This window comes from Lepus europaeus, chromosome 5, assembly GCF_033115175.1.
Source record: "Lepus europaeus isolate LE1 chromosome 5, mLepTim1.pri, whole genome shotgun sequence".
NCBI lineage: Eukaryota > Metazoa > Chordata > Mammalia > Lagomorpha > Leporidae > Lepus > Lepus europaeus.
The window spans coordinates 70,870,726-70,884,709 of NC_084831.1; the positions used below are offsets into that span (position 1 = coordinate 70,870,726).

The 13,984-nt window shown below is 42.3% G+C and overlaps 1 protein-coding gene across 1 annotated transcript in view; it reads left to right on the plus strand.

Moving 5' to 3' along the window:
• The window catches only part of GIPC2 (GIPC PDZ domain containing family member 2), a 105,479-nt gene that overhangs the window by 21,318 nt on the left and 70,177 nt on the right, over positions 1 to 13,984 (plus strand). Inside the window, exon 3 of the mRNA XM_062191608.1 lies at positions 13,163 to 13,348. Within this exon, the coding sequence (XP_062047592.1) occupies positions 13,163 to 13,348 (186 nt within the window). The remainder of the gene's footprint in view (positions 1 to 13,162; positions 13,349 to 13,984) is intronic.

The following is a 13,984-nucleotide window of genomic DNA, read 5'->3' on the forward strand; positions in this document are numbered from 1 at the left end:
TGCACCCTGAGAGGCAGTAGGTAATGGCTCAAGTAATTGGGTCCCTGCCACCCACATGGGAGACCTGGATTGCATCCCCAGCTCTTGGCTTCGGCCTGGCCCACCCTTGGCTGTTATGAACATTTGGGGAGCAAACCAGTAGATGGGAGATCTATCTATCTATCATCTATCTATCTATCTATCTATCTATCATCTATCTATCATCTATCTATCTATCATCTATCATCTATCTATCTCTGCCTTTCAAATAAATAATTTTTAAAAAGTTCATTGAATTCTCACTTCCCTTTCCAGTCATGACGAGAGCCTAGGGAGATTACTGACGCCATAAACAAGAGTGTCATATTGTTAAGTCAACAACAGGAGTCACTGTGTATTTACTTCTCATGTGGGATCTGTCCTTAAGGTGTTGTCAAATGTGAAGTAATGCTATAACTAGTACTGAAACAGTATTTTTACACTTTGTGTTTCTGTGTGGGTGCAAACTGATGAAATCTTTTCTTAGTATATACTGAATTGATCTTTGGTATATAAAGATAATTGAAAATGAAAAAAAAAACTTGGTATTAAATTGGACATTGCATAGAAAATTAATCAATTTTTAAATTTTTTAAAAAATTTTTGACAGGCAGAGTGGACAGTGAGAGAGAGACAGAGAGAAAGGTCTTCCTTTTTGTCATTGGTTCACCCTCCAATGGCCGCTGCGGCTAGTGCGTTGCAGCTGGCGCACCGCGCTGATCCGAAGCCAGGAGCCAGGCGCTTATCCTGGTTTCCCATGGGGTGCAGGGCCCAAGCACGTGGGCCATCCTCCACTGCACTCCCTGGCCACAGCAGAGAGCTGGCCTGGAAGAGGGGCAACTGGGACAGAATCCGGCGCCCTGACCGGGACTAGAACCTGGGGTGCCAGCGCCGCAAGGCGGAGGATTAGCCTGTTGAGCCATGGCGCCGGCCAAAAAATTAATCAATTAAAAAAAATCATGTAGGATATCTGTCCTTAATGTGCTGTACATTGTGATTTAATGCTATAACTAGTACTCCAACAGTATTTTTCACTTTGTGTTGCTATGTGGGTGCAAACTGTTGAAATCTTTACTTAATATATACTAAACTGATACTAAACCGATCTTCTGTATATAAAGAGAATTGAAAATGAATCTTGATGTGAATGGAAGGGGAGAGGGAGCGGGAAAGGGGAGGATTGCGGGTGGGAGGGAAGTTATGGGGGGGGGGAAGCCATTGTAATCCATAAGCTGTACTTTGGAAATTTATGTTCATTAAATAAAAGTTTTTAAAAAGAAATGTGTATTATGATAAAACTGTGCATAGAGTTAAAAATTTTGCAACAAAATGATGTGGTCTTTTAGTTCAATTTTCCACAAACTTTTTGAAATACCATTGTATAATAAGCCCTTTTCCTGGGCAGTAAGGAAGGTTTCAAATTACAGGCACTTGGGGAGGGCTGAGGAGGAGATTGTATGGGGTTATAAAAATAGAAGCAGGTAGTGAGGGCCCAGTGTTAGTACCCAGCCTGGAGCCAGGAGACTGGTACTCCTCGTCCTGGCTTTGGCGTGGTGACACATTCCTGGGAGTTGAGGATGGAGCCCTGTGTAGCCTGCCAGCTTTTTCCGGAAGCCTCTTGACCCTACTTGGTCCCCTTGCCCTTGTTTCTCGGTGCTCTCCCTGCCCCAGAACCAGAAGTCCTGCAGGCAGGGAGGGCACTAATGTTGGCAAGCAGCAGGGGATGAGGGTGCTTGGAGAGAGCAGGGGGCAGGCAGCTAGGAATCGGCAGCTCAGCCAAGGTGAGAGTCTTTCAGCTGGGGCGGTGCCTGACATCGTCATCTGTGGCAGGATTCTAATTTGGGCACCTCTTCTTCACCTTTCCTTGGTGCCTGTTCCTGGGGTTCTCTTTCCCTGGGGTGGGAGATGGTTCAAAGTGGAGCAGCCTCTAACCTCCTCCAGATCCAGGGCTTACCTCCTTTGAGTATTCAGTCCTTCTGGCCTTTGCTGTAGGTGACTTTGCTTATGCTCTCAAGCTTCCTAATGAATTATCTAAGTGTCTGAGGTGGTCAGTGAGTTTGCCTATACCTCTTTCCCCAAATCTGTTGTCAGCCCTCATCTATGGAACCCTGTAGTGTATAATGTCTTTCAGGCACCCTGGTTTAGAATAAATCTCTGTCTCTTTGGTAGTTTTTGCAGTGGTCTGTCCCTCCTCTCCTTGTCCCCAAATGCTCCTCTGTATCTATTAGGACTTCCGTTTTAGGGAATAGTAAGGAGTAGATCGTCTTCCCCATACTCCATCTAGAATGGCTGCCTTGCTTGCCTTTTATGTTTTATAACTCACTTGGATGATTTTTAATTTTTTAAAGTTGATTTCATTTTGTTTGAAAGGCAGAGAGAGAGAGAGAGAGAGAGAGTGTATCCATCCACTAGTCCATTTCCCAATGCTCAAAATAGCTAGGGTGGGGCCAGGCCAAAATCAGAAGCCTGGAACTCTATCTGGGTCTCCCATGTGTGTGTTGGGAACCCAAGTATTTGTGCTGTGACATGTTGTCTCCTAGGGTGCATATTAGCAGGAAACTAGTTTGGAGGCAGAGCAGCCAGCCTCAACCAAGCACTTTGATATGTCCCAAGTAGTAGTTTACCCAACTTGGCCACTGTGCTAAATGCCCTGTGCCCTGTGATTTTTAAATAACACTTGCTCTTAAGATATTTCACTGCAAGGGTTATAAGTCAACCTCCTGGGCTAATATACAAACTTTTTTTTTAAATAATATTTTTATTTGAAAGGCACAGAGACAGAGACCGAGGTCTTCCATCTGATGGTTCACTTCCCACATAACAGCAGGGGCTAGACCTGGCCAAAGCCAGGAGCCTGGAACTCCATCTGGGTTGCCCATGTGGATGACAGAGTCCCAAGTACTTGGGCCATTAGCTTCTCCCTTCCATGGTGTGCATTAGCAGGAAGCTGGAATAAGAAGCAGAGTTGGGACTTGAATCTAAGCACTGTGTTATGGTACACAGATAGCTTAACCATTGCATTACATGCCCATCCCTCCAATGTTTAAATTATGTTTAAGGATCCATTTGAAGTCTAATGGACAATGTTTTTACAAATTGTATTTGGGTATTTATTTGGTAAACTAGCAAGTGCAGTTCACAAATGTTTTTACATAATTATGATTTATGATATTTATTAAATTTCAGAAACCACACTATTCTGCAGTGTCTTCTGTTCTGGTCTCTCCTTGCCTGTTTAGGTACTTTTTCACCCTGAGTGTCAAACAAGAGGAGGTTTTAAAAACATATGGTTCAGAAAGCTGGAAAACTTGAGACAGCACCTGCCAAGGAGGACTAGCAGTGATTTATGATGTCTTTAAAATTGGTGTGTAACCTTGCAGCAGTATTAGACTAAGATAAGCTCATGTATCTCCTCTGACTACAGGAATACTGTGGGAGAGGCTGATATATATAGCTGTACACATTTGATTTATCTTACTTGTCGGTGTAGTATCTGTGTCATGTCCACAAAGGCAAGCCTGAAACCTGTTCCTATTCCTTTGACCTTTCCCTGTGTCTCAAGAATTGCTTTGCAGTTTTGATTTTCTTGGATACATGGTTGCCTTGATTAGATTTTATTAGCAAAAAATGTTCTTTTGGTTATCCTGAGATATCATTTGGTAGATTAAAAATATGAATTTGACTATGTTTTTTTCTTTTTGGAGAGAGTTCTTTTTGTAATTATTTTACTCATTAAAGACAGTGAAAAAAAAAAAAAGTCGTACTGGGTAAGAAAGAGTACAAAGGGTGATTCACCTTTTATTTAAGGCTTGCCACTGCTGACCCAGGGCAGCTAATTTAGAAGTGAATCATTTATAGAAAGTTCTACACAGTTCGAGGCAGGGCTTTATACAATATCCTCATGAAGGTCTAAATAGAGCATCCAGTATCAGGTTTCTAAATACGTGCCTTGTTGCCAATTTTATATCTTTTCCAAACCGTGAAACTTATTTCTAGATGACTGTAGCTATTGACAAGGTGAAGGCAAAGGCACTGTGTATATGAAACCATGAGTATTTTAAGACAGATCCTGGAAATATAGCCTCTGTATTATACTGGGAAAATAATAAGTGTGAGATTTTAAAAATACTGTTTATCATGCAAACAAATGAATGAGTAGTCAGTTTTAAAATTATTTAACTTGAAAAAAATTTTTTTTTTAATTTTTTGACAGGCAGAGTGGACAGTGAGAGAGAGAGATAGAGAAAGGTCTTCCTTTTTGCCGTTGGTTCACCCTCCAATGGCTGCTGCGGCTGGCGCATTGTGCTGATCCGAAGGCAGGAGCCAGGTGCTTCTCCTGGTCTCCCATGCGGGTGCAGGGCCCAAGGACTTGGGCCATCCTCCACTGCCTTCCCGGGCCACAGCAGAGAGCTGGCCTGGAAGAGGGGCAACTGGGATAGAATCCTGCGCCCCAACCGGGACTAGAACCCAGTGTGCCGGCGCCGCAAGGCGGAGGATTAGCCTGTTAAGCCACGGCGCCGGCCAGAAAAAATAATTTTAAAATTACTAATTTATAGTAATTCAAATTAAATAGTAGTGCATTATTGCCATTTTGACATTTGTTAAATCATCTGTTTGACTGTTTTTAAAAGATTTATTTTGTTTATTTGAAAGGCAGAGTTACAGTAGAAGGGGGAGAGACAGAAAGAGAGAGAGAGAGAGAGAGAGAGAGAGAAATTTCCTCTGCTGGTTCACTCTCTGAATGGCTGCAGTGGCCAACACTGAGCCAGGAACTCCATCTGGATCTCCCATGTGAGTTGTAGGGGCCCAAGCACTTGGGATCGTCTTCTGTTGCTTCTCCCAGGTCATTAGCAGGGAGATGGATTGGAAATGGAACAGCTGAGACATGAACTGGTACTCTTAATGGTACACTGCCAGCGTTGCAGGCAGTGGCTTAACCTGCTGTGCCACAATGCTGGTGCCATTTTTTTTTTTTTTTAAGAGAGCACGTGTTCAGGAACAGCCCCCCCCCGCCCCCTTTTTTTTTGACAGAGTGGATAGTGAGAGAGAGACAGAGAAAGGTCTTCCTTTTTGCCATTGGTTCACCCTCCAATGGCTGCTATGGCCGGCGCATTGTGCTGATCTGAAGGCAGGAGCCAGGGGCTTCTCCTGGTCTCCCATGTGGGTGCAGGGCCCAAGGACTTGGGCCATCCTCCACTGCCTTCCCGGGCCATAGCAGAGAGCTGGCCTGGAAGAGGGGCAACCGGGATAGAATCTGGCACCCCAACCGGGACCAGAACCCAGTGTGCCGGTGCCGCAAGGCGGAGGATTAGCCTGTTAAGCCACGGCACTGGCCCCCATGTTTGATTTTAAAGTCCATTTACAAATAGCTCCTTTGTGCAAGTTGTCTCCCTCTTTTTAGAGAGTACGTGACTTTTTAAATAAACATTCTGTGCTTGGCTCCATGCAGAGCATCAAAGTCTGTAGTGTCTACCTTGAACAAGCTTTAAATTCAAATCTGAATTTATATCTCAGCATAGTACCATAGGTTAGAAAAAGCTCTACAAGGCCGGCGCCGTGGCTTAACAGGCTAATCCTCCGCCTTGTGGCGCCGGCACACCGGGTTCTAATCCCGGTTGGGGCGCCGGATTCTATCCCGGTTGTCCCTCTTCCAGGCCAGCTCTCTGCTGTGGCCAGGGAGTGCAGTGGAGGATGGCCCAAGTGCTTGGGCCCTGCACCCCATGGGAGACCAGGAGAAGCACCTGGCTCCTGCCATCGGATCAGCGCGGTGCGCCGGCCACAGCGCGCCTACCGCGGCGGCCATTGGAGGGTGAACCAACGGCAAAAGGAAGACCTTTCTCTCTGTCTCTCTCTCACTGTCCACTCTGCCTGTGGGGAAAAAAAAAAAAAAAAAAAAGCTCTACAGTCTCATTAGCTCTGTGACCTTAGACAAATCACTTAACTGGTCTGAGCTGGTTTTTGTCTCTGCATAGGCCATAGTGATACTTGCCCTTACCTGACTCACAAGGATTAGTTGAGCTAATGCATTAGGAAGTGATTAGCAAATTAAATGTTCCTGTGCATATCTTAAATGGCAGAGAGACATTTTAGAGAAAAGACTTTTGCAGTTGGACAACCAGATTTGGAATCCCACTTGTACCAAGTACTATTTAAGTGACCCTACACAGCCAGTTTTTCTCGTAAGCCTTTATTTTCTAATCTGTGAAAAATGGGCATAGTGCTATTGTAAGGATTAAATGAAATGACAAGTGAAAATAGCTTGTGCCTATATGTAAACAGTGCTTCTTGGGCCTTAATATTTTTTTAAAAAAATTCTCATAAAGTAGACCCTTATCCCTCAGCTCCTTTGCTTTCACAATGATGTACTAGAAGTGAGAACCTGTACCCAAACTGTATACAAGTAATCGGGATGAGCACATCCCCCAGTCTCTGAGCATCACTGAAGACTAGGTTGAGTTGTGAAAGTCCCTTGATGAAACACCATTTACTAAATGTTCTGGGGGAAACCATGTAGCTTAGGGCACTCAGAGCTTTTTGGAAGAGTTCTGACTAATGTAGTTCTGTCCCTGTTGCAAACCAAGGCTGGAGCTGATCCTGTCTGCTCAGTAGTTATTTTGCTCCTAGTTTCAGGTTGTTTTTAATCCTTGCTATTTTAAGGGCAATTAACTAGATGGAGGGAAAGTATTCTTTTTTTTTTTTTTTTCTCTTTGAGAAAAAGCCTTTGAGACTTAGATAATAGAACAGCCCAGATAAAACCTTACTCATTAATAAAGGAAACATAATCCAAGTTGTTTTCCTGTTTTGTAAATATGTGGAATCAACACCTGATGAACATATGGTTTAGTTCATTACTAATATTATGATTATGCTTTTCTCTTTATTTTCTATAGCGACATTGGTTGATATTTCAAAATGCTTATTTGAAATAAAGTATAAAAAGTAAGCTAGGTTTTTGGGGAAGATTGAGGTACAGGAAAGTTGTCATAAAAATATTTAGCTATACTTTAGATAACCACAAGAGGTAATGGTTCCAGTTGTTTACATTTAAAATCACATCCTGAAATAATGTAGTTCCATTTACACAAGCCCGTAATTTCTTCCAGAGATCTTTAGAACACAGAGAATCTCTGGCCAGCTGAGTTCCTGTTTAAGAAAACGTTAAACAAAAGAAAGTTGGAAATAGACTTCCTGGAGTTTTAAAAAATGAATTTGATTTGTTTTTGGAGAGAATTGGTAACCTGTTTGTGGACCAGAATATCTTTTGAAGCACTAAGGACAAATAATATATTTAATGCTGTTAAAATACATTGGTAGAATACACTCATATAATGGTGCCATCAGAGCAAAAGTAGTATTAGTTTATAATAATGGCTCTATGCAATGGTTCAGACTTATCTTGGCCATATTGACTTTCAGTGATGAATAATCATAATCATACAAGCATTTGAAAATGCCAAGTGGAATACAAATACACAGTCGGAATACTACTCTTGAATTATCTTTCAACAAGAAGTTGAAAGATAATGTAGTTGATGGAGGAAAATCAAATCTGTTCTAGTTACATTAAAAAGGAACAAAACCTGATATCTTTAGGAAAAATTATGCAATTTAAGAACTGTTAAGTGTTTAGCTATTGTTCAAAAAGCACCTGTACAAGTATACTACTACTAATTATAAAAGCCTGCAAATAGATCTTTGTAATTTATATAGTACCTTTATATTTAGTCTTCCACCGAAGTTTTGCAAAACAACTGTGTGATGTAGACCAAACTATGCTTATGTCACGATTTATATGATGACCAAGGAGGCCAAATCACTGATTAAATTTACTGAGCCTGGAGAGCACAGAATTGGGACTAGATCCAGGTCTCTTACCTCCTAACTCATAGTTTTCTTCACTTTCTTTTGTTTCATCTTCTTTCTGTTTAACAATCCTTACAAGGATGAGATAACTCCTCTCCTCAAATCCATTTAGCTTGCTGATATGGAAATAAGGTGGATGCACTGGAATTTTTTTAAGGCCACAGAACATGAAATGAGGATAAGGATGCCATAAAACTTCAGTGCATTGAAAGAATCACAATTCTCCATGCACTTCAATTTTTTAAAACAATAAAATGAGAAAGTAGGTTTAAAGTATTTTTGAAACTGGAGAATTATAAAGATACAAAATATAATGATCCCATCATGAGGAATATTTCATTTGAAAGCAACAGAAAAATCCAACCTAGAATGGCTCAGTGAAATTACTGGCTCCTGTACCTAAACACTGTGGGATGGACTGTATTAGATAGGATGTTTTCAGCTGTAAGAAATAGAAAACCACCTCCTCAACCTGGTTAAAACAAGATGATTTATTATTTTACATAAAAGAGGTAGATGGGCTCTGAGTAGGCTATAAGAGCAACTCACCAACATCATCAAGGATCTAGGGTTACTTTACCTCTTTGCTTTGCCATTGTTGGCGTTGTTTTCTTTAGCTGTCAGTAGGCTGGTGATAGAAGTTGCTAGACCACTTGTAGGAAATACAGCATCCAGGGATTGTCTTTTCTTGTGTCTCTTTATTTCACAAAAGCTTCCTGAACACCTTCTCTCACGTCTTACTGGCCAGCATTGGTGCACATACCTACCCCCTCAATCATTGCTTAGACTAGTTAAGTATTGTGCTTGGGACAAGGGATGTGAATAATTTCCTCCTAAGCACCTGGGAGGGATAGCTATTTGAGGGCTGTGTTAGGAGAAGAAAAGAGCCAGGTGGTTTAGATACTCAAATGAGATAGTAGCTTTATGCTGTATGAGCGAAGTGGAAAGAGTGATTCCACCTGGGCCGTCAAATTTGTTCAGGATCTCAGCAGACAAGAACAGAGGGTGAGCGTTTTAGATTTTGGATTGAAGGAGCTGTATGAGTGAGGATAGGGAAGGTCATGATATGTATTGCAGGTTCCTTTTGATTTAGATAGTCAAAGCTTATTACTATATTACAGTTGGCTTTGTGTTCCCTTATGTATGTACCTCAGTGGAGCTTCTACCAGCCTAGGAGTTCCTCATGTCTAGGGACAGTCCTATCCATCTGTGTACACCCAGTGTCCAGCATGGAACCTAGCAAAGAGCAGGTGTTCAGCAGATATTTGATGAGTAGATGAATGAGCAAGAACTTTGCAGTACTTAGAATGCAGCATATCACTTTGTTGATCCTCAGTTCAAAATATGAATGAAGAATCCACCAAAGTGGGTGTGAATTTCTAGACCTTTAAAATCACAGGCTTTGAGACACACTTATTGGTAGTTGCACATTTGTATTATAAGAGTTCTAGCTTCTTATTCTCACTTGTAAAACTGAAGAAGATTTAGTTACCTCCCAGACACCATCACATTCCTGTAGGTTTTTCAAGATGACTTCCTATGGAACTTCATTCAGTGAAGGATATGGCTGGGTCCATTCCTTCCTGGAAAAAGAAAAAAAAAAAAAAAAAAAGCCTTGTGTGCCAACTTCTGGCTGCTTGCAATGGAATGTTGTTCTGTAGGGAGGAAGCACAATGGAAAAAGGTTTCACCTACAGGAAATCTCATATTTGCTCTGCAATGACGTTTGTGATAAATTGAAAGAAAGGAAGCAAAGGAAGAAACTTAGTAACTGTGAGTTCAATTTGAGTGAGATTCCTTTTTTGGGGGGGGGATTTTTTTCCTCTTTCCTGTTATGCCATTCTTTTTTTTTTTTTTTAAATTTTTTATTTTTTTGACAGGCAGAGTGGACAGTGAGAGAGAGACAGAGAGAAAGGTCTTCCTTTTGCCATTGGTTCACCCTCCAATGGCTGCCGCGGTTGGCGCGCTGCGGCCGGCGCACCGCGCTGATCCGATGGCAGGAGCCAGGTGCTTCTCCTGGTCTCCCATGGGGTGCAGGGCCCAAGGACCTGGGCCATCCTCCACTGCACTCCCTAGCCACAGCAGAGAGCTGGCCTGGAAGAGGGGCAACCGGGACAGGATCGGTGCCCCGACCGGGACTAGAACCCGGTGTGCCGGCGCTGCAAGGCGGAGGATTAGCCTAGTGAGCCACAGCGCCGGCCCTGTTATGCCATTCTTATATTTAATGCTTTACTGCCTAACTTGTCAATTGATTTTATGTTACTGATGTTTGGGATACCCTGGAAATGATTATGATTGACAAATTCACTTTAAAGAAAGGAGAAATCTGTGTTTCTTTATTCAACTTCCTATCATTTTGAGAAAGGAAGTCAGAAAAGTTGTTTTCTGGGCATACGTTCCCCTATACCCATTCATTGTGATTTTTGTTAGTGGGCTGATTATGCCATTGATTTTGCAGATAGAACTATTGTTGTCTTAACTATTTTCTTCTGTGAATAATAGTTTTTACTCTAGAAAATACTGGCAAAAGCTTACTACAGTCCCTGCAAAGCTGGATATATTTTTGCCTCCTCAGGAACACAAGGGGTTAAATTAAAGGCCTGAATGAAAAGAGGAAAGGGTGGGGACAATAGTTTTTTCCCTGTGAACATTCATTATTTTGTACCCAATGACCTTTTCCTTATCACTAGCTCCTTTCACACACCTCTGGGATTTGGATTGAGCTTCACTGACCACCATGAACCTTTCATTGTGTAGCAAGGAGAACTTTATTTTATGTAACTCTTTAAATTCAGACCTAAAAAGACATTCAATGAGTAGCAGTTGTACCAGTTTTTGAGCTTCATGATGACTATGGATGTGTTAAAGCTCTGGGTCCCTGTGGGAATTAGGAGTGGTGGGAGGAGGCGGAGGGTTGAATGAGGCTAGCAAAATCAGTGGCAAATATTACTTGATAATAAAAAAAAAAAGCTTAAAAAATTCCAATTAGTCATTTGTACATAAAATAACCAAATTAAAATGCCTTCTGGGGGCTGGTGTTGTGGAGTAACAGGTTAAGCCAATGCCCACAATAGATACCAGCATCCCACATGGGTACCAGTTCCAGACCCAGCTGTTCCACTTCTGATCCAGCTCCAGACGAATGCTCCTGGGAGAGCAGTGGAAGATGGCCCAAGTGCTTAGACCCCTGACACCCATGTGGGAAACCCGAATGGAGTTTTAGGCTCCTAGTTTTGGCCTGGCCAGGCTTGACCCATGCGGCCACTTGGGGAGTGAACCAGCAGATGGAAGATATCTCTCTGTGTGTCTCTCCCTCGGTGTCTGTAATTCTGCCTTTCAAATAAATAAGTAAATCTTAAAGAAAATTTAAAAATAAATAAAATCTCTACATAAATTTTTACTATTCAGTTTCTTTTTCATTACCTTATCATGTAAATTTGGGCCAGTTGCTTTAATCTTTCTCTCTCTCTCTCTCTGTACACACACACACACACATATTTTAAGGATTTATTTATTTGAAACACACAGTTAGAAGGAGGGAGACACAGAGAGAGGCATCTTTCACTCACTCTTCACGCCCCAAATGACTGCAACAACTGGGGGTGGTCCAGGCTGAAGCCAGGAGCCTGGAACTCCATCCCAGTCTCCCACATGGTTGACAGGGGCCCAAGTACTTGGGCCATCTTCTGCTGCTTTCCCATGAACAGTAGTCTGTATCTGGATTGGAAGTGGAGGAACTGGGGACTCAAACTGGTGCTCGTATGGGATAACTGTGTTGCAAGTGGAAGCTTAACTGGCCATAATGCCCACCTCCCCCGCCCTGTCAGTTACTTTAATAGACCACAGTCCTCCCATTTTTTTTAAATTAAAAGATTGGATTAGTCTTTAATTAAGGCCAGTTTTTGACTCTAAGCATTTTAATACCTCATTCACTAATTGTTTTTATTTAAAGATTTTTTTTTTTTTGACAGGCAGAGTGGACAGTGAGAGAGAGAGAGAGAGAGAGAGAGAGAGAAAGGTCTTCCTTTACCGTTAGTTCACCCTCCAATGGCTGCCGCAGCTGGTGCACTGTGGCCGGCGCACCGCGCTGATCCGAAGCCAGGAGCCAGGTGCTTCTCCTGGTCTCCCATGTGGGTGCAGGGCCCAAGGACTTGGGCATTCCTCCACTGCACTCCCGGGCCACAGCAGAGAGCTGGCCTGGAAGAGGAGCAACCGGGACAGAATCCGGTTCCCTGACCAGGACTAGAACCCGGTGTGCCGGTGCCGCAGGCAGAGGATTAGCCAAGTGAGCCAAGGCGCCGGCCTATTTAGAGATTTATTTATTTGAAAGTCAGAGTTACACAGAGAGAGAAGAGGCAGAGAGAGAGAGGGAGAGAGAGAGGGAGAGGGAGAGGGAGAGAGGGAGAGAGAGAGAAGTCTTCCATCTACTGGTTCACTCCTAAATTGGCCACAATGGCCAGAGCTGCACCAATCCAAAGCCAGGAGCCAGGAGCTTCTTCTGGGTCTTCCACGAGGGTGCATGGGCCCAAGGACTTGGGCCATCTTCTACTGCTTTCCCAGATTATAGCAGAGAGCTGGGTCGGAAGAGGAGCAGCCGGGACTCGAACTGGTGCCCATATGGGATGCCAGTACTGCAGGTGGCGGCTTTACCCACTATGCCACAGTGCTGGCCCCTCACTAATTGTTCTTTTCAAGCCCTATAATGCAAGAGAAATAGAATGTTTTCCTTACTTATAATATGCATCAGTTTTCAGTTATAGGCTTGCCTCTATTTTCATTTAGTATGTACATCATGCAGTGTACTTAATATGCAGTGTTTGAACTATGCTATAACCTTCGTTTTCAGCTTTGTATGTGGCAGATGTCAGTTTAAACAGTTTTGAAGTTGGTCAGACCCAAGCTCACTTGTTTGTGATAAATACCATCAATGTGACCTTGGGCAATTTCCTTAATCTTGCTAGGCCTCAATTTTCTCATCTATAATATGACGTTCACAATGTACTTTACAAAGTTAACTTGAGGATTAAATGAGATAACAGATGTAGATCTCACAAAGCCTGGTCTGTAGGAAGCCCTCAATGCACATTACCTACTACAAGTATATGCAAATGTGCCTCAGATTGCATGCAGCCAACAACAGGCAAAAACACATTTTGTGATGTTATCTTTGACACCCTAAATTTAGGGCTACTTCACTCAATAAATATTTATTGAATAGGTTATTAATGGCCAGAATGTCTTGCTGGTGGTAACTGACCTGCAATATTTCTCTCTCTTTGCAGATCTTATATTGCACTTTAAATACACCTAAAATTAACATGGAGAAACTCCTGGGAGGACAATTAGGTCTTGAAGATTTCATATTTGCCCATGTAAAAGGAACAGAAAAAGAAGTGAATGTGTATAAATCTGAGGATTCACTTGGTCTCACCATCACCGATAATGGTGTTGGTTATGCTTTTATAAAGGTAAGTTTTAAAAACTATCAGGGTGACCTAACTGAGGGTAACATTTAGAAATGAGCTTCAGGGAGGGCTGACTCAGCAGGAATGCATGAGTTGCTAATGTTTCACTTTCATCTAAAAAAAATGTTCAAAGACATCATTGTTGTTTACCCATTCTTTGGATTTTTTCCCCCTCTTTGGTTTAAACTTTCTTTAGAACTTACTGAAAAAGAAAGTCTGGTTGGCCCTGTTGCCTGTTCCTTATCCATGTAAGCTTTTCCAAGTCTGTAGCTCTAACATCTATGACCTGCATACTGGTTTCTGGTGATACAGTGTTACATCCAGCTGTCTAACTTTTGGCTACATTTATATGTCTTTAAAAATGCTCTTCCAAATTATCTGAGTTGTATCATTCTTTTATTTAAATACAAAGAGAGAAACAGAGCTACAGAAGCAAAAGAAGCTTGACATAGAAGAACCAAGGAGTGGTGAAAGGATAGACATTTCTTAAAAATAATTCTGTTGGGGCCTGCGTTATGGCATAGAGTGTAAAGCTATCATCTGTGATGCCGGTGTCCCGTCCCATATGGATGCCGGTTTAAGTCCTGGCTGTTTCACTTTTGATCCAGCTCCCTGCTGATAGCCAGGAGAAAAGCAATG